This window comes from Ursus arctos, unplaced genomic scaffold, assembly GCF_023065955.2.
Source record: "Ursus arctos isolate Adak ecotype North America unplaced genomic scaffold, UrsArc2.0 scaffold_3, whole genome shotgun sequence".
NCBI classification, from domain to species: Eukaryota; Metazoa; Chordata; class Mammalia; order Carnivora; family Ursidae; genus Ursus; species Ursus arctos.
In genome coordinates, this window is record NW_026622985.1 from 70329584 (window position 1) to 70357083 (window position 27500).

Consider the following 27500-nt stretch of genomic DNA (forward strand, 5'->3'; position numbering starts at 1 on the left):
TGGGTTGTGTGTACATATTTTAATAAAAACATTATTTTTCTAGTAATTTTAAAAAACAAATTGTTTAAAAAGCTTCTATTAGTACACTTTTTCACATTTTAGCTGGCAGAGTTGAGGGCTTGATGGGAACATAATCAAGGGCTCAGAATGTACTCGTCGCAGACTGGGTCCATATGGTCACTAGTGGAGAAAGAATCCTATACTCAGGATGCTGACAAGCCTGCAGCAGGCGGCGGTAGGAGACTCCTCCCCCATCCCAGGCCTTCCAGCGTCCCGCGCACGCGCGTAGCCGCGTGCAGATCCCAAGGGCCGGCTAAAAGGAGGCGGGGCTCCCGGGGCGCGTGCGCGGCGGCCTGGGCTGCGGGCCCCTCCCTTGGCGGGGGCGCGCGGCGCGGAGGACCGCACGGAAAGGGGGAAGTCAGGTGGCCGCTGCCGCCGCCGCCGCCGCCGCGGTTTGTCGCCAGAAGGAAAATGGCGGATCTGGAGGAGCAGTTGTCTGATGAGGAGAAGGTAAGAGCCGCGGAGGCGGCGGAGTTGGTCGTCGGGGAGCCAGTGGAGCCCCGGCGTATCAGCCCGGAGTGTGGCCGCCCAGGAAGGGTATCGGTCTGTGCCCCCGGCTGCCCTTCCTCCTCCTCTCCTCGCTGCGCCCTAGTGCCTGCCCCTGTCAGTCACCCGAGGCCCCGCGCGGGGGCAGGTCTCTGCCAGGCCTGCTCGCTTCGCTCCGCTCCTTGTAGGGTGTGTGCTCTGAAAATAGGAAGTGGGAGCCGGGCGGCGGCGCCTGGCGCGGCTGGCGGGCGGGCGGGGGCGGGGGGCGCGGCGGGCGGCGGCCGATGGGGACCCTGTGGTTCCACCTGGGCCGCGGGGCCCTACGCCGGGTCTGGGGACTGCAGAGGGGTCCGGGTCCCGGCCTGGGAGCGGCCCAAGGGCGGTGCTCAGCCCGATGGCCCGGCCGGAGACTGTAGCCGGGGTGAGGGGTAAGGGGAAAAAATCGCTTAGGAAGCAGACCTTCACTTCTTCCTCTTACTCCCTCCTCCCAGAAACAAAATGCTTCCTTTTCTGGTTCTCTACGCTTTTTTCCTTTCCCGGTGGAAGTCTCTCTCCTTCCCTCCCCCTTTCCTTCCCCCCCCCCCCTTTTTTCGGCTTTAGCTGTAAAGCTTTGCAGCTCCCGGGTTCTCTGGGAGGCAGCTGAGTTGCTCACAAAAAGACCCCCTCCCCATAGTTGTTTTCGGTCGGGGTTGGCACCAGCCCCTCGGGGGGCCGATTTGGTGGCGCTCCACCGTCCTGCTAGGACTTCTGAAGAGGGGAGATTGTGCAACTCCTTTTGCTGTATCTTAGATGCTATGACAGCATTGAAACGACTTAAATTCTAAGGCATTTAAAATAAGAAATCTGATCATAGAACTAATTCTCTTAGTCTCCGTTTCCCTTGGCTACTGTAAGGGCCCATTCCCAGGGGAAGAGGGGGACCCTACTAATTTTAAGTATTTCCGGGAAGCACTTTGACGTTTCAGAAACTCAGAAGTGACTGACATATAATCTGTGAATAAGATAGTTTTCGAAGTGTCCACTCTTAATTTCACAGTCTTTTTGTTTTTTTTTTTTTTAAGTTCCAAAGCAGTACAGCCATGTATGAAACACACCTTAGGTGTTTAAGAAATTCTAATGTAAGCCTAAGGATATTCTCAGTTGGAACTCTCTGCTCCAAGTGTTTTTATACCCTGTGTTACAAACTTGCACCCAAACATAATGTTCCATTGCCTTCCCAATGTGAATGTGCTGAAGTCGGCCTCATCTTCAATTTTGGAAATCCTTTTTTTTCTCTGTGCTCTTTGATGAAACTGATAATTAAAAAAAAAAGATGGGGAGAGCTACAAGATTCTCCATAATTCACAGACCTGGTAGGCAGATCCCTCTATATACAAAAGTTGCTGTGTGGTGTTTTATTGGTAAATAACCATGAGTTGGTAACTGAAAATGTACGCAATCGTGTGCACACGTTTAAAACTAGTGCTAAAAAGTTTTTGAAGGGATTGTCATGTTTTTATTCTACCCTTCTTAAGTAGTGGTTAGTATAAGTGGCTAGAATCTGGCTGAGGAGAGAGTAGTCAGTATGGGAGTTAATATAGTCCTACCTGTGTTGTAAAGGCCTAAAATAGCAAATTTTTTTCAAAATGAGATGTGACAAGGTTTTTCATTATCTGGCATTCTCAGGGCACTAAACTCTGTAAAAGGGGGTGTGTGTCTTATTCTCCAAGCTTGCCCATTGCTGGTTTAAAAGTAAATGAATCAAAATTAAAATTTGAAGGAATTTGGTGTTTTTGTTTTTATTTAGAGTTTTGTAAGGCTATTCTGTAGATGTTTTCATATATATTTCATTGCCATATTTAGTAATTTAAGACTGACCAAACTTCTGGGTTAAATTCAAGTAACTGGTAAAGTGAAATTCTGTCACTCTATGCCACTTTAGTTATCTAATGTTCTTTTAATCTTTTGGAAGTAGGTTGGGTATAGAATCAAAAATAGAATTTTAAAAGGTGGTATTTTTTAAACTAATGTTTAAATCATGTTACTTTTTCTGCCACCTTGTTCGTAATTTTCAAAACTAAGCTTTTGATACTTTTAAGCTGTTGGAATTTCCATTGATTGCAAGATCTGAAGAAGGGAAGCTGTTAACTTACATAGTACCCATACTTTGTATCTTGGTGGTTCTGACAATACATTCGTCAATATGTTGGAAGTTTGAGGTAGGTTTTATTATTACCATTTCATGGATGAGTAAAATAAGGTTTCAGAAGCTTTAAGTGATTCACCTAAGGACACCTAGGTAAGAAGTGGTAGAGGTGGTAGTTAAATCTGTTTGTCTGAATCCAGAGTTGGTGCTCTTGTGACATTATGCTCCCTTAATAATTGATAATAGGATCCTTTTCTGGGTTTATCTTTGTTTTTAATTTGTTGACAGCTTATATCGAAAAAGGAGAAACAATAGTTCTTTTTGTTTTTAATAAAAATTGTAAATACCTAACATTAGATAGTGTTGGGTTCTAAATATAATTCGTGTTTGGTAATTTTGGAACAAAGTTTATTATTGTTTAACACATTTAAAAATTTTACGCTACTGGTATAGTTTCATGTATGTTGTAAGGTAGGAAGCATTTTAGAAATTAGAGTAACATCTTTGCTTTATAAAATCGTGTACAGTTGCTTTGTGAGGATACCACTATGAAATTTAATAACCTTTGCACCTTTGGCTACTAGGTTAATAGAAAATAATATTATCTGAAGAAGCACAGTGAAGTTCTTTAAAGTAACTCATTTGTTGTAGGATGTCCCACATATCTTTTTACATAGTTTAGAAACTCGGCCAAAAACAGTTTATATTTTCCATTCCTGGGGTCAGCTGCATTGTACAGAAAAGCAGTTTCGTGAATTTGAAATTGTATGAAATTGTAAGGCTAAAAGCAGAAGCATTATTCCATTTCACACCCCTCCTTACAGAGGGAAGTCACACCAAAACTCCAGAAGGAAGGCACTTAGTTATTGGTTGCAAAGGATCTTTTTGGTTTTTTCCCCTATAACCCCTCCTACCTTTCCCTGGTGATAAGAGCGATCCATTTCCATAGCTTCATCTTCTGTATCTTTGTAAATGTGTCTCAAGTACGCTCAGCCCTGACTTCTCCTCTGAGCACTGGTCACACATTTTTATTGGCAGGTCCTTTTCACAGGAGACAGTTAATGTGATGTGTTCAAATGGAAACTTCCTAAAAGTAAATTCATAAACTTCCCTCCCCTTCCCCCCACACAAAGTGGGGCAGAAATCTATCTCTTCTGCTCATTTTTCTCTTTATTTCTCTATTTCCATTATTCTAGTCATCCAGGTTTTTAATTTCAGCTTTATTTTAACTTTTGTCTCCTTGAGCTCTGTACCTTAGCAGTCTCTTTCTGAATCTTGTCACTCCCATCATCAAAATGTGTCTTACGCAAATAATTTATTTTTTGCTTGAAAAGATAATCCGTGTATATTAATTTTTAGTTTATTACCTCTCAGTTGACCAGACTTAAATTAATTGTTATTTATGTTATTGACTACTGTTTAGTAACAAAATTTTACTGTATCAACAGAATGCAAATTGTTTGTACCTGTTCTGTGACTATACAGTTAAGGAAGAAATAAAGCCGGGGAGGAAAAGTAGGGTCAGAAGAATGTCTCGCAGCTGGTCTTTCCCTTGTTGTATTTGCCACTGCTGGGCTTTTGTTATAAACTTTCTAGACTAATTCCTCCAATTTCCTGTATCTAAGCCATGTTTTAATATGTTTTTATACTCCCGAACTTTTAGTTGCTGAATCCTCCATTGCCTTTACTAGGAAGCCCAACTCTTGAAAATGGTATTCATGGCCTTGTATCCATTCTTACCTAAATAGTTCTGACTCCAATACGTACACTGTTATTTAATCATGCTGTGAAGTGAAAGAGATCTACATGCTAGTCCATGTCTAGGGCCTTGGGTAAAGTATGTAATCTCTCAGCCTCAGTTTCCTCTGAAATGTGGGGATACGTGTAAATAGTATCTGGCGTATAGTGAACACACAGTAAATTGTATTTTTTTCTGCTGATGGCTTCTTACCCACTTTGAGTGTTGGAACTGCTTTCACCCATCCCTTTATCTGAGATCACATGACTGGCTATTACACGTCATTAGTATTTTTGTTTTTAAGATTTTAGTTATTCATTTGACAAAGAGCACAAGCAGGCAGAGCGGCAGGGAGAGGGAGAACCGGGCTTCCTGCTGAGCAGAGAGCCTGCCATGGGGCTTGATCCCTGGACCCTGGGATCATGACCTGAGCTGAAGTCAGATGCTTAACCGACTGAGCCACCCAGGTGTCCCAACATATCATTAGTATTAAATACAGTTTTGCATAATAGTTATATGCTTAACTGTCTTTTTTTCTCTTGTTCTATTGGAATTCCTATGTGCAGAAATAATATCTTTAGCATCTGCCATTATGCTGCATGTGGTGAGTAGAAGGGTTCAATGAGTGAATGAACAAAGGAATCGTGAATTCACAAAATTAAAAAACAGTTTTATGAAAAGCAGAACTAGCATATGGGGTGCCTGGGTGGCACAGTTGGTTAAGCATCTGACTCTTGGTTTCCACTCAGGTTGTGATCTGAGGGTCCTGAGATCAGGTACCATGTTGGTTCCGTGCTCATTGGGGAGTCTGCTTGGGATTCTCTCTCCCTCTCCCCCTCTTCCCCTCCTGCTTGTGCTCTCTCTCTCTCTCTCTCTCTCTCTCGAATTAATAATAAATAAATAAATATTTTTTTGAAAAAAGAAGTAGAATATGAATTAAAGTTTTCATTTCTAAATAATGCTTTAGAGTTTAAAGATGTAGATAATCAAATGAAATTTTTGATGCTCTTTAAGGTACAGGTGGTGATACTGGCTATGGTTCAAATCATTTACACATGCTAAATATTCTTCATAAGTAGTTTGTATAGTTCTCCCTCACTACACAGTTATAATTTGGTTTCAGAAATTGTTCTTATTTGAAAGTAATATAAATGGCCATCATAATTAATGTGAAATTTATAGTGTTCTTATTAACCAAAAAGTAAACTAAACCAGTAAGCTATTAATGTAGAAAATATTCATTCCTGATTTCATTCTGTAGATGAATGAATTCTGTCCTTGCGCCAATAAAATGTAAAAATTCCTATAGCAAGCAGAAACTTGATAGTTGCTGTACCGTTAGTGGAGTATTTCAGACTTTGCACATTAAAGCAAACTAGTAGTACTTGTACAGTGCTTTTGGGAGCCATTTCTACATAAAATAAGGATAGTTAGATACATAGAACATTGCATCTTAGTGTAAGAACATGGAATATAAAAATACTTAGAGCAGAGTGCCAAGTAATTTTTATAGTTGAAAAGCATGATGGGAAAACTTGGCATATGGTTCTGTAACTTATTGCAAAGGACTATTGCACATCAGAAAAAACTAGGGATTCCACAGAACCATCTATAGTCAGAAAAGGAGAATTTCACAAATTTTGTTTTGAAGGTTAGATGTACAATCTTTACATTCTTTCTCTTACGACATTTATTTATATGTTTCACTGTGAACCTAATGATAGAACATTTCTTACACATTTTAGTTCACTGTGTTTGTATAGACGAGGAATGGAAATAATTTTCAAAAACTACCTCTACGTTTATTCATTTACTAAATATATCATACTTCATTTATTTCAGTACCCATAATTTTCCATATTTTGAGGTCTCTGGAATCAGGCTGCATTGTACAATCAATGCCTTATGACATTAATCAGTAACATTTCCCCTTTTTTAGTGGTACATTAAATTATTCCTCTTACATTGATTGTGAATCAAGTAAGCAAGGATATAATGTGACAACTAACAACCCAAAATCTTAGCATGACTGGGTTTGGGAAGGGAGTTTTATATGGCATTTCCTCATTCTATATAATCTGTCTAATGTGGGTCAGCACCAGAAGGACCCTGCTCAATGAAGTCACATAGAGTTTCACGCTGTTGGAGGATTTCAGTGTAAACTTGGGCTTTTTGTTGTATTATGTATACACAATGGAATATTATTTAGCTGTGAGCAAAGGTAATATCTTGCCATTTGTGACAACATGGAAAGACTTTGAACACATTATACTAAGTGAGATAAGTCAGAGAAAGACAAGTACTGTATGATATATCACACTTACATGTGAAATCTAAAAAAGCCGAACCTGTTTAAAAAAAAAAAAAACAGAGCCCAAGAAACAGAGATTGGGAGGATAATATTGATGGTATTTGAGGGTACAAATTTGTAATAAGTAGTACGGAAGCCACAGAGATGTAAAGTATAATGAATTTAGACATATATATATATATATAATGTATATACTATAATGATGGTAAGTATTGCTTCAGTGGCAGTCATATTACAGTATATGAATGTATCAAAGTAACATGCTGTGCACCTTAAGTTTACAAAATGTAGCATGTTATATTTATCAAAACAAAAACAAATCTTAAGCTTTTTTCCGCAGTCCTGGCAGCAGTGGGACAGAAATGTGGTGAATAGCACGCACACTGGTTCTTATTTTTGAAATTTTTATTTATTATTTTTTGGGGGGGAAGGGATGGAGAGAGGGAGAGAGAGAATCTTAAGCAGGGCTCCATCTCGCAACCCTGAGATCATGACCTAAGCCGAAATCAAGAGTCAGATACTTGGGGCGCCTGGGTGGCGCAGTCGTAAAGCATGTGCCTTCGGCTCAGGGCGTGATCCCAGTGTTCTGGGATCGAGCCCCACATCAGGCTCCTGCTTCTTCCTCTCCCACTCCCCCTGCTTGTGTTCCCTCTCTCGCTGGCTGTCTCTCTCTGTCAAATAAATAAATAAAAGTCTTAAAAAAAAAAAGTCAGATACTTAACCAACTGAGGCCCCCCCCCACTGTGCACCTCCAACACACTGATTTTTAAAGTGTCCCCTCCCCCACCACACATACATTTAGAGATCACTACACTTCTGCCCAGGTTTCAGTTAGCTGAAGCAAGGTTCATCCATAAACCTAATTTCAGAGGGCTCAGAGGAAGAAAAGAGAACTGCAATATTTGTGAGCAGTAATAATACCATAGAGTAGGTTTTAGACTCACTGAAGGTTGGTGATTTGATCACCTGTTTGGTAGACACAAGGTTAAGATTATAGATGCACAGATACATTTTATATATGTATATGGTACAGCATCAAAAAGTAGTCAGTTCATGGAAATTCAGAAGACAGAAAAATTACTTCTGCCTAGGAGAATGGTAGACATCAGTTGGGGTGCAAGTTCATGCCAGAGAGTACAACACAGGCAGAAAAAATAGGAACCTGGGAACAAAACAGTATGAGTTATATCAGGTACTTTGCAAGTAAGAGATGCAAAGATGAACTGTGCTGTTAAATAGCACAGGGTTTCTTAACCTCAACGTTATTGACATTTGGGGCCAGATAACATTGTGAGGGCTGTCCTGTGCATTGTAGGATGTTTAATAGCATCCTTGGCCTACATGGTGCCAGTAGCACCCCTTTCCCCCCAGTCGTGATAATCAGAATGTTTTCCTGTAGGACAGAATTGTCCCTGGTCGAGAACCATGAGTCCAGACAGATTGGAGCTAGTCAGAACAGTGGGAACCTGGATTGAGTGTTAAGACCTGACTTAAAGTAGTTTCACAAGACATGAAGAAAAAAATGATTGCTAACAGGTTTGAGTTGGAATCAACAGAACTTGGTGAATGAATGTAGGGGAAATGGGAGAATCAGGATAACTCTGAATGTTAAAATCTGAATAACTGGGAAGTGGTACCACCACTAACAACTAGGGGATTCAGGAAGAAGGTGGACAGCTGGGAGGAATAATGTTGAGCTTGAGTCTGAGATGGTAGCAGGATATCTATTTGAACATGCCTAGAAAATAGGGAAACAGAAATGGAGCTTGGAAAGAACGGTCAGGCCCAGAGAGTTTATATAGATTTGGGAATCCACTTTTGTGGATTAAAGCCACAAGATGGAATAAAACTTCTAGGAGAAACTTAGACATAGCGAAGAGGAGAGGTCAGAGAGCATATACTTTTGGATATACTTTTATTTAGAAAATAAAAGAAGGAGAGGAAAAGGTGTGGGATGATTCTTGAAGTAGAAGTGTATATGTAGGGGCGCCTGGGTGGCACAGCGGTTGAGCATCTGCCTTCAGCTCAGGGCGTGATCCTGGCGTTACGGGATCGAGCCCCACATCAGGCTCCTCCGCTGTGGGCCTGCTTCTTCCTCTCCCACTCCCCCTGCTTGTGTTCCCTCTCTCGCTGGCTGTCTCTATCTCTGTTGAATAAATGGGTAAAATCTTTGAAAAAAAAAAAAAAGAAGTGTATATGTAGCACAGATATGTGCTCATTTCACAGAACTTGAAGAGAATTTCCAGAAGGAGCAGTACCAGTATTGCAGAGATTAAAAGGAATATAGGTTTGAGAAAAGCCTTTGCACTTAAGATACAGGGATAAGAAACAAATTTTATCTATTGTATGCCACTATCTATACTACATTAATTAATCTCTCAATTGTCAGAGTAATTTTGTTATTATATCCATTTTATAGGTGGGAAAACTAGTGCAGATAAGGCCAACTAAGTGGTAGATGGGAGGCTGGTGGCCTTTTTTTTTTTTTTTTTAACTTTTTATTTAAATTCCAGTTGTTAACATACAGTGTAATACTAGTTTCAGATGTACAATATAGTGATTCCATACTAACATATAACACCCAGTGCTCATCACAAGTGTACTCCTAATCCCCATCACTTACTTAACCCATCTCTCCACCCACCTCCCTTCTGGTAGCCATTGGTTTGTTCTCTGTAGTTAAGAGTCTATTTCTTGATTTGCCTCTCTCTCTCTTTTCTTGTTTCCCTTTGCTCATTGGTTTTGTTGCTTAAATTCCACATATGAGTTAAGTCATGTGGTATTTGTCTTTCTCTGACTGATCCTGTTTTGCTTAGCATAATACTTTCTAGCTCCATCCATGTCATTGCAAATGGCAAGATTTCTTTCTTTTTATGGCTGAATAATATTCCATTTATACATACACATCTTCTTTATCCATTTGTCAATCTGTTGGACACGGGCTCTTTTCATAATTTTGCTATTGTAGATAATAAACGTAGGGGTGTATGTATCCCTTCGAATTAGTGTTTTTGTATTCTTTGAGTAAATACCCAGTAGAACAGCTGCTGGATCAAAGGATAGTTCTATTTTAAAATTTTTAAGGAACCTCCATATTGCTTTTTACAATGACCACACCAGTTTGCATTCCCACCAACAATGCGGAGGGTTCCCCTTTCTCCACATGCTTGCCAACACCTGTTGTTTCTTGTGTTGTTGATTTTAGCCATTCTGACAGGTGTGGGGTGATATCTCATTGTAGTTTTGATTTGTATTTCCCTAGTGATGAGGGATGTTGAGCATCTTTTCATGTGTCTGCTGGCCATATGTATGTTTTCTTTGGGAAAATATCTGTTCATGTCTTCTGCCCATTTTTTGCGTTATTGATTTTATGAATATCTGCTCATGTCTTCTGCCCATTTTTTGGATTATTCATTTTATGGGTGTTGAGTTTTATAAGTTGTTTATATATTTTGAATACTAGCCCTTTATCAGATAGGTCATTTGCAAATATCTTCTATTTTGTAGGTTGCCTTTTATTTTTGTTGATTGTTTCCTTTGCTCTATAGAAGCTTTTTATGTTGATGTCCCAGTAGTTTATTTTTGCTTTTGTTTCCCTAGCCTTAGGAGACATATTTAGAAAGAAGTTGTTACAGCTGATATCAGAGAAGTTACTGCCTGTGTTCTCTTCTAGGATTTTTATGGTTTCTGGCCTCACATTTAGGTCTTTAATCCATTTTGAGTTTATTTTTGTGTTTGGTGTAAGAAAGTGGTCCAGTTTAATTCTTTTGCATGTTGCTGTCTAGTATTTCCAACACCATTTATTGAAGAGACTTTTTCCTCACTGGATATCCTTTCCTGCTTTATCAAAGATTAATTGACCATAATCGTGAGTTCATTTCTGGGTTTTCTATTCTGTTCCATTGATCTGTATTTTTGTGCCAATACCATACTGTTTTGATTACTGCAGCTTTGTAATATAACTTGAAGTCCAGAATTGTGATTCCTCCAGCTTTGCTTTTCAAGATTGCTTTTGCTATTTGGGATCTTTTGTGGTTCCATACAAATTTTAGGATTGTTTGTTATAGCTCTGTGAAAAATGCTGTTGGTATTTTGATAGGGATTGCATTAAAGGTTTAGATTGCTTTGTGTAGCGTAGAAATTTTAACAGTATTTGTTCTTCCAATCCATGAGCATGGAATGTCTTTAGATTTCTTTGTGTCATCTTCAATTTCATCATTGTTGTTTTTAGATTTTATTTATTTATTTTAGAGACAGTGCACGCTTGCACGAGGTAGGGGAAGAGGATCTCCCCGAAGACGGGAAGAGGTAGGGGCTGGATCTCACAGCACCAAGATCATGACCTGAGCTAAAACCAAAAGTCTGAATGTTAACTGACTGAGTCACACAGGTACCCCTCTTTCATCAGTATTTTATAGTTTTCAGAGTACAGGTCTTTAACTTCTTTGGTTAGGTTTAATCCCAGGTATCTTAATATTTTTGGTGCAGTTGTAGTTGGGATTGATTCCTTCATTTCTCTTTCTTGCTTCATTATTGGTGTATAGAAATGCAACAGATTTCTGTACTTCGATTTTGTGTCCTGCAACTTTATGGAATTTATCAGTTATAGCAGTTTTTTGCTGGGGTCTTTTGGGTTTTCTGTGTAGAGTGTAATGTCATCTGCAGATAGTGAAAGTTTTACTTCTTCCTTACCTTTTTGGATGCTTTTTGTTTCTTTTTGTCTGATTGCTGTGGCTAGGACTTCCAGGACTATGTTGAATAAAAGTGATGAGAGTGGACATCCCTATCTTGTTCATGACCATAGAAGAAAAGCTCTCAGGTTTTCCCCTTTCAGGATGATATTATCTGTGGGTTTTTCCTATATGGCCTTTATTATGTTGAGGTGTGTTCCCTCTAAACCTACTTCATTGAGGGTTTTTATTATGAATGGAAGTTGTACTTTGTCAGATGCTTTTTCTGCATCTATTGAAATGATCATATGGTCCTTATGCTTTCTTGTATTAATGTGATGCATCACATTGATTTGTGCATATTGAACCACTTGATTGGAATAAATCCCGCTTGATTGTGGTGAATGATTTTTTTAATGTATTGCTGGATTCGGTTTGCTAGTATTTTGTTGAGGATCTTTGCATCTATGTTCATTAGGGATACTGGCCTGTAATTCTCTCTTTTTTTTGTGGTGTCTTTATCTGGTTTTGGTATCAGGGAAATGCTGGACTCAGAATGAATTTGGAAGTTTTCCTTCCTTTTTTATTTAATGTAATAGTTTGAGAGGAATAGGTGTTAATTCTGTTTGGTAAAATTTGCCTGTCAAGCTATATGGTCCTGGACTTTTGTTTATTGGGATTTTTTTGATTACTGATTCAGTTTCTTTGCTAGTTATCAGTCTGTTCAAGCTTTCTATATCTTCCTGTTTCAGTTTTGGTAATTTATATGTTTGTAGGAATTTATCCATTTCTTCTAGGTTGTCCAATTTGTTGGCATATAGTTTTTCATAATCTCTTACGAGTATTTGTATTTCTGTGGTGTCGGTTGTTATTTCTTTAATTTGTGATTTTATTTATTTGGGTCCTTTCCCTTTTCTTTTTGATAAATCTGGCTAGAGGTTTAGCAATTTTAAAATTTCAAAGAACTAGCTCCTAGTTTCATTGAACTGTTTTGTTGATATTTTTAGTTTCTCTATCATTTATTTCTGTTCTAATCTTTATTATTTCCTTCCACTGGTGGCCTTTAAGAGGGCAATTTTATTAGTGTTTGGAGCAGGGAGAAGATAGAGAAAAGCCATATTACCCAAGTCTAAAAAGTATGTCTATGCTTTCTTTCTCCAGAAATGGCCTTTCAGTCATGTCTTGCATGGTAAACTGCTTATCCTTCAGTAACCAGACCCAAAGACTTCCCTCATCTCTTTTGTATCCTGGCCTGTGCTCCCTTAGCAATTTGTATATACCTTTGTTATAACATTTGCTGATTTTAATAAGTTTACCTGGTTTTCTTACTTCCTTTGTTCAGGGGCAGGCCCGGTGTCTTATTCATCTTTGTAATTCTAGTACAGTGCCTGGCATAAATTATATTAGTGGTTTTCAACTCTAGTTGCACAATAGAATCAACTGGAGAGTGTATAAACAAACGTGGGTACCCAAGCTTCGCTTACCGGTGAGGCCTGGAGCCTTTGTACCCTTGTTGTAAAAAAAAGAAAAGAAAAGAAAAGAAAAGAAAAGAAAAGAAAAGAAAAGAAAAGAAAAGAAAAAGCCTCCCAGGTGATATAAATGTTCCACTGGGTTGAATGTCACAGTATTAGATGCTCAATAAGTGTTGACTAAAGAAAGGTAAGACGTGGTGACAATAAGTATTAATTATTCTTTAAAAAATCTGGTAGTGAAATAGAAGAGAAAGAATAGGGTTTTTTTTTTCTCTACTATTTAATTTAGGAGTACTTTTTTAAGATAAAAAAATTTAGCAATGTTTGTAGACTGAGGGAAATGATTCAGGAGAGAGAAATTGAAAATTTTAGATAAATAATAGTTTATACATAATTTTTCTTTTTCAGTTAATGATAATGCCTACTTTGGATTCATGGGTTTTTTACTCTTAAATAAATGGTAAAAACATATTTAAAGAAGCATTCCTTTTAATTCAGTAGATGACCTAGTTTTAGGTTAAGTGACAGTGGCTTTGTTTTTAATTAACATTCAAAATGATAGTTATAAAGGAAAAAATTCTTAAGGAAAACTTACCAAAACATTACCACTTTTAAGAATATTCAAATAAGTTAGTCTATAACACAGACATGCAGTAGTGATCACTTCATTATAAACTATGATAGAATTCAAAAAAGTCTTCTCTGTATTTATTTTACTTGTAACTCTCAAAAAGACATGGGCAGTTTTTACAGAGTTGTAGGAGACAGTGTCAAGTAATTTTGCAGTTGAAGTGGAAAAATGCATGATAGTTCTTTTTAATTTTATTACTAGTCTCTAAGGCAGTGACTCTCTTTGGTATCGCATTCCTTAAGAATCAGGTGAAACCTGTGATACCTTTCTTCAGAGAATCAACACCTCAAATTTTGCATATACAATCCCTTCTAAGACAGTAGATACAATATCTGGCCACATCAGAATCACCTGGAGGAGATTTTCTAAAATACACATTTCTAGGTCTCAGTGCTCTAGAGGTGGATTCAGTAGATCTGGAATAGAACATGGGAATCTGTGTTTTCAAAAGCTTTCCAAGCAAAATTTAACAGGCGTCTAGATCTGGGAAAGGTCAACTCTATTTTCTCATGACTTAAACAGGAAGGAGATAATTATGTGGGGTAATGTCCAACATAGGGAAATTAAAGGGGATGTTGGCAGGGTTCTCAGATAAAATGTAAGATGCCTGGTTAAATTTGAATTTAAGATAAACAACAAATAATTTTTAGTGTAGGTCTCTCCCGTGTATCTCCTGTGGTATGCAGGGCTGTTTGCCTCTAGATTTAATGATTCCAGGTAGCTATTTGTGTGGTGTGTATATATGTGTTTCCATGCACTTGCTTGTCTGCTTTTTATGCTTTCATCTCCTTTCCCCTCTTCTTTTCAGTTGCTCGAGGCTTTTTTAAAAATTTAAATTAAATTTTTGTCAGCTTACTCTTACAGCTGCTTTGGTGAGGCCTCCCAGCTGCCTGCTAAAGAACAGTGTATTTTTCAGACAGTCTTAAAATCTCCTGGATCTAAAGTTTTACCTTAGTGTTTTTAAAAATTTTGCCAACTTACTGCATCCAGCAAAAGTATCAGAAAAATGTAGAGAATTCGTAGACATGGTTTGTTGAATTAACATTAATTTCGCCAACAGTTTCTGTAAATTGTGGCAACAATTGATCGGCAATCTGTAGGAAACTCTCCCACCCTGTTGTATCTGCATATTCTAGCAGATAAAGCTGAAGTAACACTGCCAGATGTTCCCCTCTTCCAGTAATAGACATTGCAAACAGACATCCTAGGCCAGAGGGATCTAGTCACCTCTCTCTCTCGCATTTCACCATGAAGCTTGGCTTTGCTTGAGAAGGGGGCACTCTACCACTAAGGCAGAGTGACAATTGAGGCCTGCAAGGCAGAAGGTCCTTGTGGAGTTTATGTGCATCCAGCCTTCCCTCTTTATGTCTCCCTCCTGGAGAAGATTTTCAGTCTTACTCAGCAGTGTAGGTGTAAGATAAGATTGCATGCTTCCATATTCTGTAGTCGAGGAAGCATAGGATGGTATAAACACTTAATGTGTTGTATTAACTAATCTTTCTGATCACCGGAGACCAAGAGCAACAATTCAGTACTCGATTTAAATATTTATCCGGATGGTCAGTGCATGCCATGATGCCAAGGATTTTGATGATAGCTTCGTATACCAGATGTGCCTTATCTTCTATTTATATTTGTTGCAACACTGCAAGAACCAAGGAATTGAGAACTTCTGTAGAAAATAAGGCACCACCACTCCACAGGATTGAGCCACAAGTAGTCATCTTTCTGGATGTTGTGACTAATCTCTTCCCATTCCTGTGGTTAATGTTTGGTTTCTACACATGTTGGTCCAACATGATGTGTGAATGCCACACAACTCACCAGTATTATTTGCTTTGCTTATCATCTGGCCTCTTGATCAAATTGGAAAGTGTATGGGGAAACTGATTTCTTCCTGTAGGCTCTGGGTGTACGCGTGCTCTGCACAGTAGGAAGGGCATCATCAGCTCCGCTCTTGCCTGCAGCACATGAGGAACAGTTGATGGCAGGCAGCGTCCCAGCATTAACATACTTTTTTATTGTCTGCAATCTGAGGTGCCTCCGATCCTAAATGACTGCCTGCAAACATTCACAAACAGAAAGTAGTGCCCGGTAGAAAGCAGGAGACAGTTTTCTTGAATTTATCAAAATGAATTGTACTTTCACCTAGTGGAGAAGTAAAAGGGGAAAGGATTTGGAGAATTCTCTGTAAGGATAGTGGAATCAACTTCATCTGATATTGAAACATGAATATCCTTTTTTCTGCTTGTCTGAGCAATTTAATGATTTACAACTGAATTGTGTCCACTTTCTTCAGGCATTTGTGAGTATTCTGATCCAGAGAAGGTTGAACAGAGTCTTGAAACAGTACTAGCATGGCACAGTGTTCATTTTTGAGGAAGTCCATTTGACTTTCAGGTCTTCTAATTTGCTCTATCAAAGACCATTTCTCACTATTTAAAACTAATTTAGTAAGGAAACTAGCAAGGAGATTTTCATAGGCCACACAATAGAAAAGAGTAGAGGAACATTGCCTACAATTGTGGAAGAGTCTCTAATTCATCTTCCACTCCACTGACCACATCCACAGGACTTTTCCCAATTTGATCACTCAGTAGAGTTGCAGTAAGTCTGGAGGTTTTGAGATGTTTAATCTACGTCATCTATAATTCAAAATCTTGATCATTATTTTCAGCTTTTATCTGTAAGCTTATCGTTATTCTTAGATAAAAATTTATTTACTAAGAATTTTAGAGCTCTCTTTTGAAGAGGTTTGATTAGCTCCTGAATTTCAGGACTTGATTGTAATTTTTTTTTTCCTATAAAGGAACTTTGTTTTCTTCAGCCTTTGTCAGGTTGGCTCAGACCTTTCCTTTTTTTAATGTTCTAAGTACAACTGTCAACCTTTCCTTCCTCTCTTCAAATTCATTGGAGGATAGGAAACTAGATAACCACAGTTGTAAATTTATGTCTGAAATAAAAATAAAGATCTTTGAAGAATCTCTCTCTTGCCCTTCTAATGTTTGGGCCATATATCAACTTGCTTGCTTGCTTAAAATATATTTTTTAAATAGCTGAGTTCCTTGCTTCTTAGTCCCCAGTTACATATCTTAATTTGAGCTTCCCAGATCTTATTTTATTCTCCTCCTCTTCTTTCTGTTGGTGAGGGAGGGGCACCTACCTTAGGGTTATGATACCAGACAGATTAGACGAACAGCAGTTTATATAATCACATATACTCAACAGCGGAGGAGAAGGGGACACAGCACACTGTATAGGGCCACTTGAAGGTTGCACTTGGGAACAGAGTGAACAAGGAGAGGCCGTGGAATGCAAGTTCTGTAGTATCAAGAGGGTGGAGTGATCCTTAGTTCCCACAGGAAGATGTGATCAGCTTGTTTGAAGAATTCTGCAGACTGGCAGGGAACTGGAGCCTGCTCCTCAGGCATAAGCAGGAACTGTGCCTGTTCCCTGTGATAAAGAAGGTTGTCTGACTTGGGGACCTTATCTGCAGGAGCAGAATGAGAATAGGAACTTGCAGTTAGGCCATTCAAGGCCCTCCTGGTTTTCCCCACATGTCAGAGCACGCATAATACTGGTCCTTAATTTTAGACCTTATGCCACAGGTCCTAATAATACTGTCTATCAAAAGTATTTACTAATGATTGCTATACTAAATAATGCATCAAAAATTTATGTATTTATTTTAAAGATTTTATTTATTTGAGAGAAAGAGAACACTAGTGGGGGGAGGGGCATAGGGAGAGGGAGAAGCAGACTCCCCACTGAGAGGGGAGCCCCACGCAAGGCTCGATCCCAGGACCCTGAGATCATGATGTGATCTGAAGTTAGATGCTTAACTAAGCCACCCAGGCGCCCCCCCCCAAATTTTTAATGGTATAATTTGATCTTTGAGTTTGCTTTTCTTTGTCATCATTTCTTCTGATAACTTGCAGAGTTTAAGAAATTCTGCTGCTGTGTATAATTTACCACAGTAGATAAAAGATGGCCAGATCATATGTGTGCAGTGATGTGGAGGTACAGAAGACAAGGGTTCCTGTTTGAGAGACTGGAGTGCCAAGGCTCCAGTATTGTGTATATGTGGGATGAGAAAAGGATTAGATAGGCTGTAGGAGCTGGTAAATGGCAGAGTAAAAAAGTAGTAGCTATTATTTGAGTGCTTGCTCTGTGCCAGGCACTTTTCTAAGTGTATTGTATCATTTACTGCAAGTAAGGAAACAGAATTTTATTTGCTTGTGGTCATACAGGTGGTAAGCAGTGGAACTGTAATTGAGTCCATATAGTCTTATTTTAGAATTTATGCCGTTAACAATTACCTTTTATAGCCTTCAGATATGGAGAAGCTTTATATGTTATATTAGGGACTTTGGACTTTATTTTGTTGGCAGTGGGGGAACCGTTAGATGATTTTAAGCAGGAAGAAACATTAGAATTTGCATTGAAAAATACCAGTCTAGTGGTAGAATGGAAAATGAATTTTGGAGAAAATTGTAAGACAGGATTGCTGTTGTAACAATGCTGAACAAAGTGGGTCTAAGTGGAATGGAATCGAAGAAGGGGGAATTGGATTTGAGCAAGAGAGAGAGACTCTCACTGATCGTGTGCCAGAGGGAGAGAGGGAAAAGTAGAATGATTTCTAGGTGGTGCCAGTAATTTTACAAAGAATAGAAGGGAGTAAGTTTGGATGAGACAGTCTAAAGTATCTTTGAGACATTTTGATGGAGATTTCTAGTAAATAAGTTATACTTAGAAAAATGCATCTTGATGTTGACGAACAACGTGGTAGATGTATAGATTTGAGAGCTGTGGTGTTGTGTGAGGATAATTGAAGTGGTGGAAGTAGGTGAGATTGCCTAGAGTTTTCTTTTGTCCTCAGCCTGTCTTCTGAACCATCATAGAAAGATGATGCTGTACTGGGAGGCAGCTCTATAAAAAACCTTGGACTTCATTTGAACACTTCATTCACATTCCAATTCTGGATCTCTGTTTTCTCTTTCATAAATTAAAAGTAATAACAGCTATCTCAGAGAGTAATTTTAGATAACATTTTATTTTATCTAACAGAGGCAGGGGTTTAAAAAGTTTCAGAAATAATGGTATATTTCATTGCCTTAATTTCCCTGTAAAAAATGGAAGTTTATAGAAGTTAAAAAGATCAAAACTTGGGTACAGATCATTTGTCTTAGATAAAAGTGCAGATCTTGTACATTCCAACCATGCAGCTAGGAAACCAGCTTTTTCTCCAGTGTTGCTGTCACTGGTTTCTAGATGACCAGAGTCAAGTAGAGAGGAAAAGGATGATTTCCAAGTGAGGAGAAAGGATGTCGGTATATGGAAGTGAATGCACTGCAGACAACACAGAAATCCCTGGGTGGATGCCACCCTTCTATCACTGTAGGGCACAAAGAAACTAACATGTAATGTGAAAATATCTGTGTTCCAGGGCTATTTTTAAGAATACTAGAGCTATACTAATACTTATTATCTACTATTGTTATTGCTAATAATAGCTAATATTATATATTTACCCACGTTTACATAGCTAATGAGTAGTGGAGATGAAAATCCAACCCAGTCATTCTGACTCCAGAGAGTATACACTATCCTGCTTCCTTACATTAGCATAAGTTTTGTGGTTTTGAGTGTAGTTTATTTGAAAATTAACAGTTTATGTATAGAATTGTACTAGTGATAACTCTTAAAATGTTCATTTCATTTAAATACTACATTCCCTAAATGTTCTAAATAAATGTTAGAGTTTATTCTTGCTTGTAGATTTATTGTTTTTTAAGATTTTTTTTTTTTTTATTTGACAGAGAGCCAGCGAGAGAGGGAACATAGGCAGGGGGGTGGGAGAGGAAGAAGCAGGCTCCCAGCGGAGGAGCCTGATGTGGGGCTCGATCCCAGGACTCTGGGATCACACCCTGAGCCAAAGGCAGATGCTTAACGACTGAGCCACCCAGGCGCCCCTTGCTTGTAGATTTATTCGACATATAGTAACTATCTACTGAGCGCAGAGTATGGGACAGGGGCAACAGGAATCTTGCCTTGAAGGGATGTTGGATGTTTAGTTATTCAGCAAATACTTGAGAGCCTTCTATCTGCCAGGCACCATTCTAAGCACTCAGATATAGTTAACATATAGGCAAAGTCTGTTTCCTCTCTGGTTTTCTTTTTCTTTTCTTTCTGAATTTCTTTTTCTTCCCAGACTAAATCGGTGTTAAACATTGAGAATTTTGGAAGCATAAGAGATGGAAAGTTAGCCACGTTTTTTTAAAGTAAATTCAATAGGAGATTTTAATATAACTTTTCAAGAACAAATTCTAACATATTTGCCTGTGACTTGATAGATACAACTGTAACATTTATATAGTTGGTGCAATGATTTAGAATTGAAGTGGTAAGGGTTTTTTACTTATTTTACCCTGTATTATTTACTTGGTCTCCCCCCTCCCTAGGATGTCATACTTCATCAATCCTTATCAGTCAAGTCTTCCCTGCAAACAGAATCTAGTTGATGAAAACTATGTAGAGTTCAAAATGTAGACATTTCATTAGTGTGGGATTTCTTAGAAAGGTGACTTCAGTTTATTCAGTGTGAGCATTGAGATTTCCTTCTTATAAATTGTCCACTGATAAAGGAAATGAGTAAAAATATTATCTGACCAGAGTCCTTAATGTAAGCAAAAATGTCCCAGTATTTTTTTTTAAAGATTTATTTATGTCGTGATGGGATTGAGCCCCACATCGGGCTCCATGCTCAGCAGGAAGCCTGCTTCTCCCACTCCCCCTGCTTGTGTTCCCTCTCTCACTGTCTCTCTCTGTCAAATAAATAAATAAAGTCTAAAAAAAAAAAAAAGATTTATTTATGTATTTGAGAGAGAGAAAGAGAGTGCAAGTGCAGGGGGGAGGGGCAGAAGAGGAGGGAGAGAGAGTCCCAAGCAGACTGTGCACTGAGTATTGATCCCAACACGGGGCTCAGTCTCACAACCCTGAGATCACAACCTGAGCTGAAACCAAGAGTCGGGCGCTCAACCAGCTGTGCTATCCAGGCATCCTAAAACCCCCAGTATTTTTTAAGGAGACTGAGACAGATGTCCTAGGTAGTATAGATTTATGCCAATGTACTACTCTCTCTAATTCAGAATGAAATCCAAAGGTTCTTAATTTTTGTTTCTTTAAAACTTTTACCTCTAACTTTTTTTTACTGTATTTTCTATGAAAACGAAGTGTTGGGGGTGCTTGCCTGTCTCAGTCAGTAGAGCATGCGATGCTTGATCTTGGGGTTGTGAGTTCAAACCCCCACATTGGGTGTGGAGTCTACTTAAAAAAAAAAGAAAGCAAAATGTTGGATAAATATAGTTTGTGGATTTTTAGCAATAAAAATTAATGTTAAAGGTTTGTGATTCTTAGAAAATAAGCAAATAATATCTCACTCATTAATTATCATGGTTACTAAAGTTTTTTTTAACCTTTTTAAAAAAATATTTATTTATTTAATCTCTATACCCAACATGGGGCTTGAACCCCCCACTCTGAGATCAAGAGTTGCACATTCCATCTACTGAGCCAGCCAGGTGCCCCTAAATTTTTATTTCAGTCACTTGTTACTCATCATGACATGTGCACTTCTTAATCTCCATCACCTATTTCACCCATCCCCTCACCCACCTTCTCTCTGGTAACCAACTATCAGTTTTTCTCTATTTAGGAGGCTGTTTTTTATCTGTCTCTCTTTTTTTCCCTTTGTAGGAGAAAATCCCCATAATCTCAGAGTAGAGGAGAAATTTTTTTCCTGCTCTGTAAGTCCTTCACTGTTTAGGGCTTTCTGTTGCCTAACCACAATGCAGTTATCAAAATCAGGAAATTATACTGATATAATACTGTTTTCTTATCAACAGACCCTATTCCTATTTCACCAGTTGTTGGTCCAGGATCCGATCCAGGATCATATTGAATTTTATTGTAATGTCTTTAATCTGGAACAATTTCTCAGCATTGTTTGTTTTTATGATTTAACTTTTGAAGAGTCTGGACTAGTTATTTTGTAGATTGCACCTCAATTTTGGTTTGATGTTTCCTCATGATTAGATTCAGCCTATGAATTTTTGGCTGTAAGTGATGTATCCTCAGTATATCCTATTACGAGGCATATGATGTCAGTTTTTCCTATTATTTACAACTTTGCTCATTTGGTAAAGATGGTGTGTTGGCAAGTTTCTTCAATGTAAAATTACTATTTACCCTTTATAATTATTTGGAAAGATACTTTTCAGATCATGTAAATGTCCTGTTGTCATTTTACCATGCTTTTATCCATAAATTTTAGCATCCCTTGATGATTCTTGCTTGCAGCAATTACTGTGGTGGTCCTCAAGGTGATTTTCTAATTCAGTCATTCCTTCTGCATTGATAAGTTGAAATTCTACTCTAATGAAGAGCTTTCCCTTGTTCATTTATTTCTTTGTGTCAGTATGGACTTATGAATTCTTATTTTATTCTGTGAGTTACTACCCATTACTATCATTACTTAATTTGTTGTTTTAATTGTGGAATTTCTTTTAAAGGAAGAAAGGGGTGCCTGGGTGGTACAGTTGGTTAAGCATCTGACTCTTGGTTTCAGTTCACGTCCTGATCTCAGGGTCCTGTGATTGAGCCCCACATTGGGCTCTGTGCCTCCTTGAGGTTCCGCTCCTCATGCACTCTCTGTCTCTCTCAAATAAATAAATCTTAAAAAAAAAAAATAAATAAGAAAAACATTGTGTAAAAAAATGTTTGACGGTAATACTTCTGTGTTATCTCAGTTGATAGGCAGAAGTTATTTTTTTGCGGGATTAATGTATCCTAACATTTTGGATATTGTTTTGAATATACCGCTTTATCTTCTGTATAAGTAACTTTATAGTCACATGTGGTATCTGCTCTTTAACCAGAAGCACAAAGGAATAGAATATGTTTTTATGTTATGTTTATCTTTGTGCATATTTTACACAAATATTATTTGGATCCAAGAGATAGAAAGGGAAAAATATAGCTCTTTCAGCTTTTAGCTCAGGTCAGTACATTAAGCTCTACACTAATAAGTTAACTTTTTAAAACTACATTTCTTGGTGCAGTTGTTATGAAGTGTGCCTATGAGCTGCCAGTGACTAACATAGGTAAGAGGTAATCTCCCATCTAGCCACACCTCCCCCCCCCACTGTCCCACCCCCACCAATCTAGAATTGCAGTTTAGAAATACAATAAAGTAGATTCTCTCTCCTCTCCCTCTGTCCCTTTCCCCTCTTGCTTTCTCTAAAAAAAAAGGGGGAGACACCTGGGTGGCTCAGTCAGTCAAGGGTCCAACTCTTGATTTCTGCTCAGATCATCATCTCAGGGTCTTAGGCTCAAGCCCCACGCCGGGCTCTCAAGATTCTCTCTCTCCTCTCCCTCTGCCCCCACCTCAAAAAAAAAAAAAAAAAAAAAAAAGGAAGAAATAATGAAATAACTTTTCTGAATCTGATAAAGATTCTCTCTCTCCTCTCCCTCTGCCGCCCCCCCAAAAGAACAATAAAATAACTCTTTCCTGAATCTGATTCCAGTTTAGAAGGGCTTGATTTTGCATAATATGTGGTGGAAGATGGTGGGTAATGCAGAAGATTTAGCAGAGGGCATGGGAATATATCTAATAATTCACTGGGCTCTTCCAGAAAAGCTGTAATATTCCAAGGGGTAAATGGAGTATAATTTAATGTATATTAGAAAAACTTCAAGGAAATATGTTTTTGATTATTTTCAGAAATTCATTCTACTCTTGGGACTTCTTGTTGTATGACCATTTTTCTTTTCTTGGAGTTAGAAGTGGGCTAGAATAGGTTTTAAGAGAAAAAAAAAGTTGGCTAGGAAGGATGGATGTAGGGGAACATTGAGTCTATAGCAGTGCTTAGAAAATACCCTGATAATTAATTTCTTAGAAGACAATTAAGCATTTACTGTGGCAGATATACTTCCTTTCCTTTAACACCTGAGAAATCCAAAAATCACATTCTTCTTAGTGAAATTGACAAAGACCAGATTATAATATCCAGGCATAGCTGGTGTAATCCAGGTTGTTTTTGGGTTCACAGAGAGCCCCTATGACCTATCTTTAATGGTGCTTCTTTTGACCCACCAGTCACTTTGGGTATTGTGAGCAATCTGTTAACTGTTTTTGGTTACTGCATGCTAAATGCATACATTTAGCAATAACAAGGGTCAATAAGTCTATAGGAAAAAAATTTAGATTGTTTTTGTTTTCTTGGTAAAAACTCCAAATAGAACTTAAATTCTAAAAGGTATATGCCTTTTTTTCCCCAAAGAACTTAAAATTTTAAAGCTCAACAGCTCAGCTAATTGTATCACCAAATATGCTATATATATAGTGCTTGCTCTTAGTACTTTAATTTTGTCAGTTTTATGAGTCATTAGTACTGTTAGAAACAGTAACCTCGGGGCGCCTGGATGGCTTAGTCGGTTATGCCTCTACCTTTAGCTCATGTCATTGTCCCAGGTTCCTGGGGTAGAGCCCTTCTCCCTCTCCCTCTATGATTCCCCCTGCTCATGCTCTCTCTCTCTCATATAAATAAAGAAAAAAATCTTAAAAAAAACCTAATTACATCAAAATTCTAAATGTTTTTGAAAGAAATATTGATAAATTCGTCAGCAAGTTACCAGTTTTTATTTGTTGCCTGTGGTAATGTTTAAGACTTTGTCTTAAATGCTTACAACTCCTTACCTCAGTGGCAGGGGCAGGGTGTGATGAAGGAAATTAAGAAGTTAAGACATTTAAATAATTATAATAGATTCTAATGTACATTTACCATGCACTGCTTCCATACTCTACTCCACCTGTGCCTGTTTAAAATTATTTTTTATATTTTGGCTTTTGATTTTAATAGTAATTTTAAACATTTAGAAGAAAGCAATTTTGAAAACACATAAAACATATAGTAGTATTCCATTATGTAGCAACATCATCTTTTATACATTCACCCATTTACGGACATTCGGGTTGTGGGTTGTTTCCAGTTTTGAGTATTGGCGAATACATTTTTTTAAAGATTATTTATTTATTTATTAGAGAGGGAGGAGAGAGCACGAGCCCAGGGCTGGGGGTTGGGAGGAGCAGAGGGAGAGGAAGATGCAGACTCCCCACTGAGTGGGGAGCCTGATGGGTGGGTCTCCATCCCAGGACTCAAGGATCATGACCCGAGCCGAAGGCAAACACTTAACCAACTGAGCCACTCAGGTGCCCGATTTTTTTTTTTTTTTTTTTTCAAAGAGAAAGAGCGGGTGGGCGCAGGGATGTGAATGTGCGTGCAGAGCCCTACATGGGGCTGGATCCCACGACCCTGAGATCATGATCTGAGCTGAAATCAAGAGTCCGACACTCAGCTGACTGAGCCACCCAGGTATCCCAGTGAACAGATTTTTGTGTGGATGTAGGTTTGCATTTCTCTAGGGTAGATACCTGGAAGTAAGATTGTTAGGTGGTGCGTGCTTAACTTTATAAGAAATTGCCAAACTGTTTTCCAGACTGGTTGGTACCATTTTGGGCTGCCACAGCCATGTATTAGAGTTCCAGTTTTGCATCCTTAGCAGTGTTTGGTATTATCAGTCTTTTTTTATTTTAGCCATTCTGTTAGGTATGTAGTAGTGTTTCATGATTTCAGTATTCATTTCCCTAATGATTTATGATGTTGCACATCCTTTTGTGCATTTATTTGCCTTCTGTATACCCTGTCCACTGAAGTGTCCATCTTTTGCTTACTATTTTCTTACTGTTGACTTTTGAGTGTTTATATTCTGGATACAAGTCCTTTGTCAGATATGTGATTTGCTAATATTTTCTCTAGGTTTGTAGCTTGTCTTTTCATTCTCTTAACAGTGTCTTTACCAGAGCCAAAGGTTTTAATTTCAATGAAGTCAAATTTATCAGTCTTTTTTTTTTAATGGATCATGGTTTAATATGTCCAAGAGTTTTTTGCCTAACCCCAGGTCATGAAGATTTTCTTCTGTTTCTTTTTGATTTTTTTAAGTTTCTTGGTTTACATTTAGAGCTATTGATCCATTTTGATGTAATTTTTTTTTATAAGATGTGAGGTTTAGGTTGGTGTTCGTGTTTTTGCTCATGGATATCTAATTGTTTGAATATCCTTTGTTGAAAAGATACCCTTTCTCCATTAAATTGCCTTTGCACCTTTATTGAAAATCATTTGGCCATATATATGTGTATGTTTTCGGACTCTTAGTTCAGATCCAGTGATAAATCTTGAAATCAGATAGCATGAATTCTCCAATTTTGTTCTTTTTCAAAATTGTTTTAGCTATCCTTGTTCATTTGTCTTTACTACTTTGCATTTACTATTAAGGGTGTAAAATAACATATTTCATTCTCTCATTTCCTAACCAGAATCTATTTTTAATGCCATGTGTATATGTTTGTGGTTATTTTGGTCAACACAGTGATTTTTTTTTATCTTGCTTACATTTGGTGGGGGGGGGGTCTTAATACATAGCCAAAATAATCTGCATTCATTACATTCTTTATACATAGAAAAGTAATAATATAGAAAACCTATCAGTGTTAGAATCAGCCTGTTGATGTTTATCAGAAAAATTCTGCTTTGATTTTGATTGGGCCTCCGTTGAATCTATAGAATTGTTGGGAAAAATTGTCATCTTCACATTATTGAGTCTTCCAGTCTATGAACATAACATATCTCTCCATTTATTTAGCTCTTCTTTGATTTCTTTCATCAGTAATTTTGTGTAGTTTTCAGCACACTAGTCCTGTACATCTTTCGTTAGATTTACACACGAATTATTATTTTTTACCTTGGGATTTTTCACTGTAAGCAGTCATGTTGTCTGCAAGTAGAAAGTTTTATTTTATCTATGAAATGTCTTATTGCACTAAGACAATATGAGGTTGAATAGTAGTAGTGGGAACAAACATTCTTGTCTCATTTCTGATTTTAGGGGAAAAGCATTCAGTCTTTGACCATTAAGGATGATGTTAGCTTGTAGGCTTTTTTTGCAGATACCTTGTATCAGATTAAGGACATTTTCTTCTTAGTTTGCTGAGTTTTTGTCATGATTAGTTGTTCAATGTTATCAAATAATTTTTCTGCATCTTTTGAAATGATCTGTGGTTTTTTATCTTTAATCACTTGGTATTGTGAATTGCTGTCATTTTCAGTATTGAAACAGCTCTACAGTTCCGGGATTATACTTGGTCATGATGTGTTATCCTTTCTCTATAATCCTAGATTCAATTTTCTGTTATATTATTGAGGATTTTGGATCTGTGTTCATGAGAGATACGTTTGTTGTGAGTTGTATTTCTTGAGATGTTATGTCTTTGTTACAGGATAACACCGTTGTTTTAAAATGAATTGGATAGTGTTCCCCTTGTTTTTCTGGAATAATTCGTGTTAATTGGTATTATTTCTTCCTTAAATGTTTGGTGTAAGAAAACCTGGAATTTTATTCGTTGGAAGGCTTTTAACAACAAACTCAGTTTATTTAATAGATCTTAGGAATATGCAGGTTATCTGTTTCTTCTTGAGTGAGCTTGTGTCTTTTAAGGAATTTTCTGTTTCTTTTATGTTGTTGCTATTGACATTTTAAACACCAAAAAAAAGTTTATATTGAGATAGTTGTTTGGTGGCTACATGTTCATCTTTTGGTGGGAAGATTGTACCCATTCTACCAAAACTATTTTAAATCTGAGAAGCAGCGTAGTGTTGTAGTGAATAAAAATGTAGATTCAGGAATCAGACCGAGTTACTTAACTTCTACTGCTTCAGTTACCTCATCAAAAAAAAAAATGCAGATACATAATAGGAACTACCTCATAAGGTGGTTGTGAAGAATAAATGACGTGATTCATGTAGAGTGCTTGTTAAGCACTAATTTAAATAATCTCATTAAAAAAATAATTTTCATCACTGTTATCTCACAGTGGTATCCCATAACAGAGAT

The 27500-nt window shown here is 37.9% G+C and overlaps 1 protein-coding gene and 1 pseudogene across 1 annotated transcript in view; one reads left to right on the forward strand and one right to left on the reverse strand.

The window, feature by feature from the left end:
• Window positions 1–333: 333 nt before the first annotated feature.
• The window catches only part of CAPZA2 (capping actin protein of muscle Z-line subunit alpha 2), a 55867-nt gene continuing 28700 nt past the window's right edge, over window positions 334–27500 (forward strand). Inside the window, exon 1 of the mRNA XM_026509883.4 lies at window positions 334–510. Coding sequence (XP_026365668.1) covers window positions 472–510 — 39 coding nt within the window. The 5' untranslated portion in view covers window positions 334–471. The remainder of the gene's footprint in view (window positions 511–27500) is intronic.
• On the reverse strand, window positions 14387–26379 carry LOC113263216 (RAB11-binding protein RELCH-like; annotated as a pseudogene).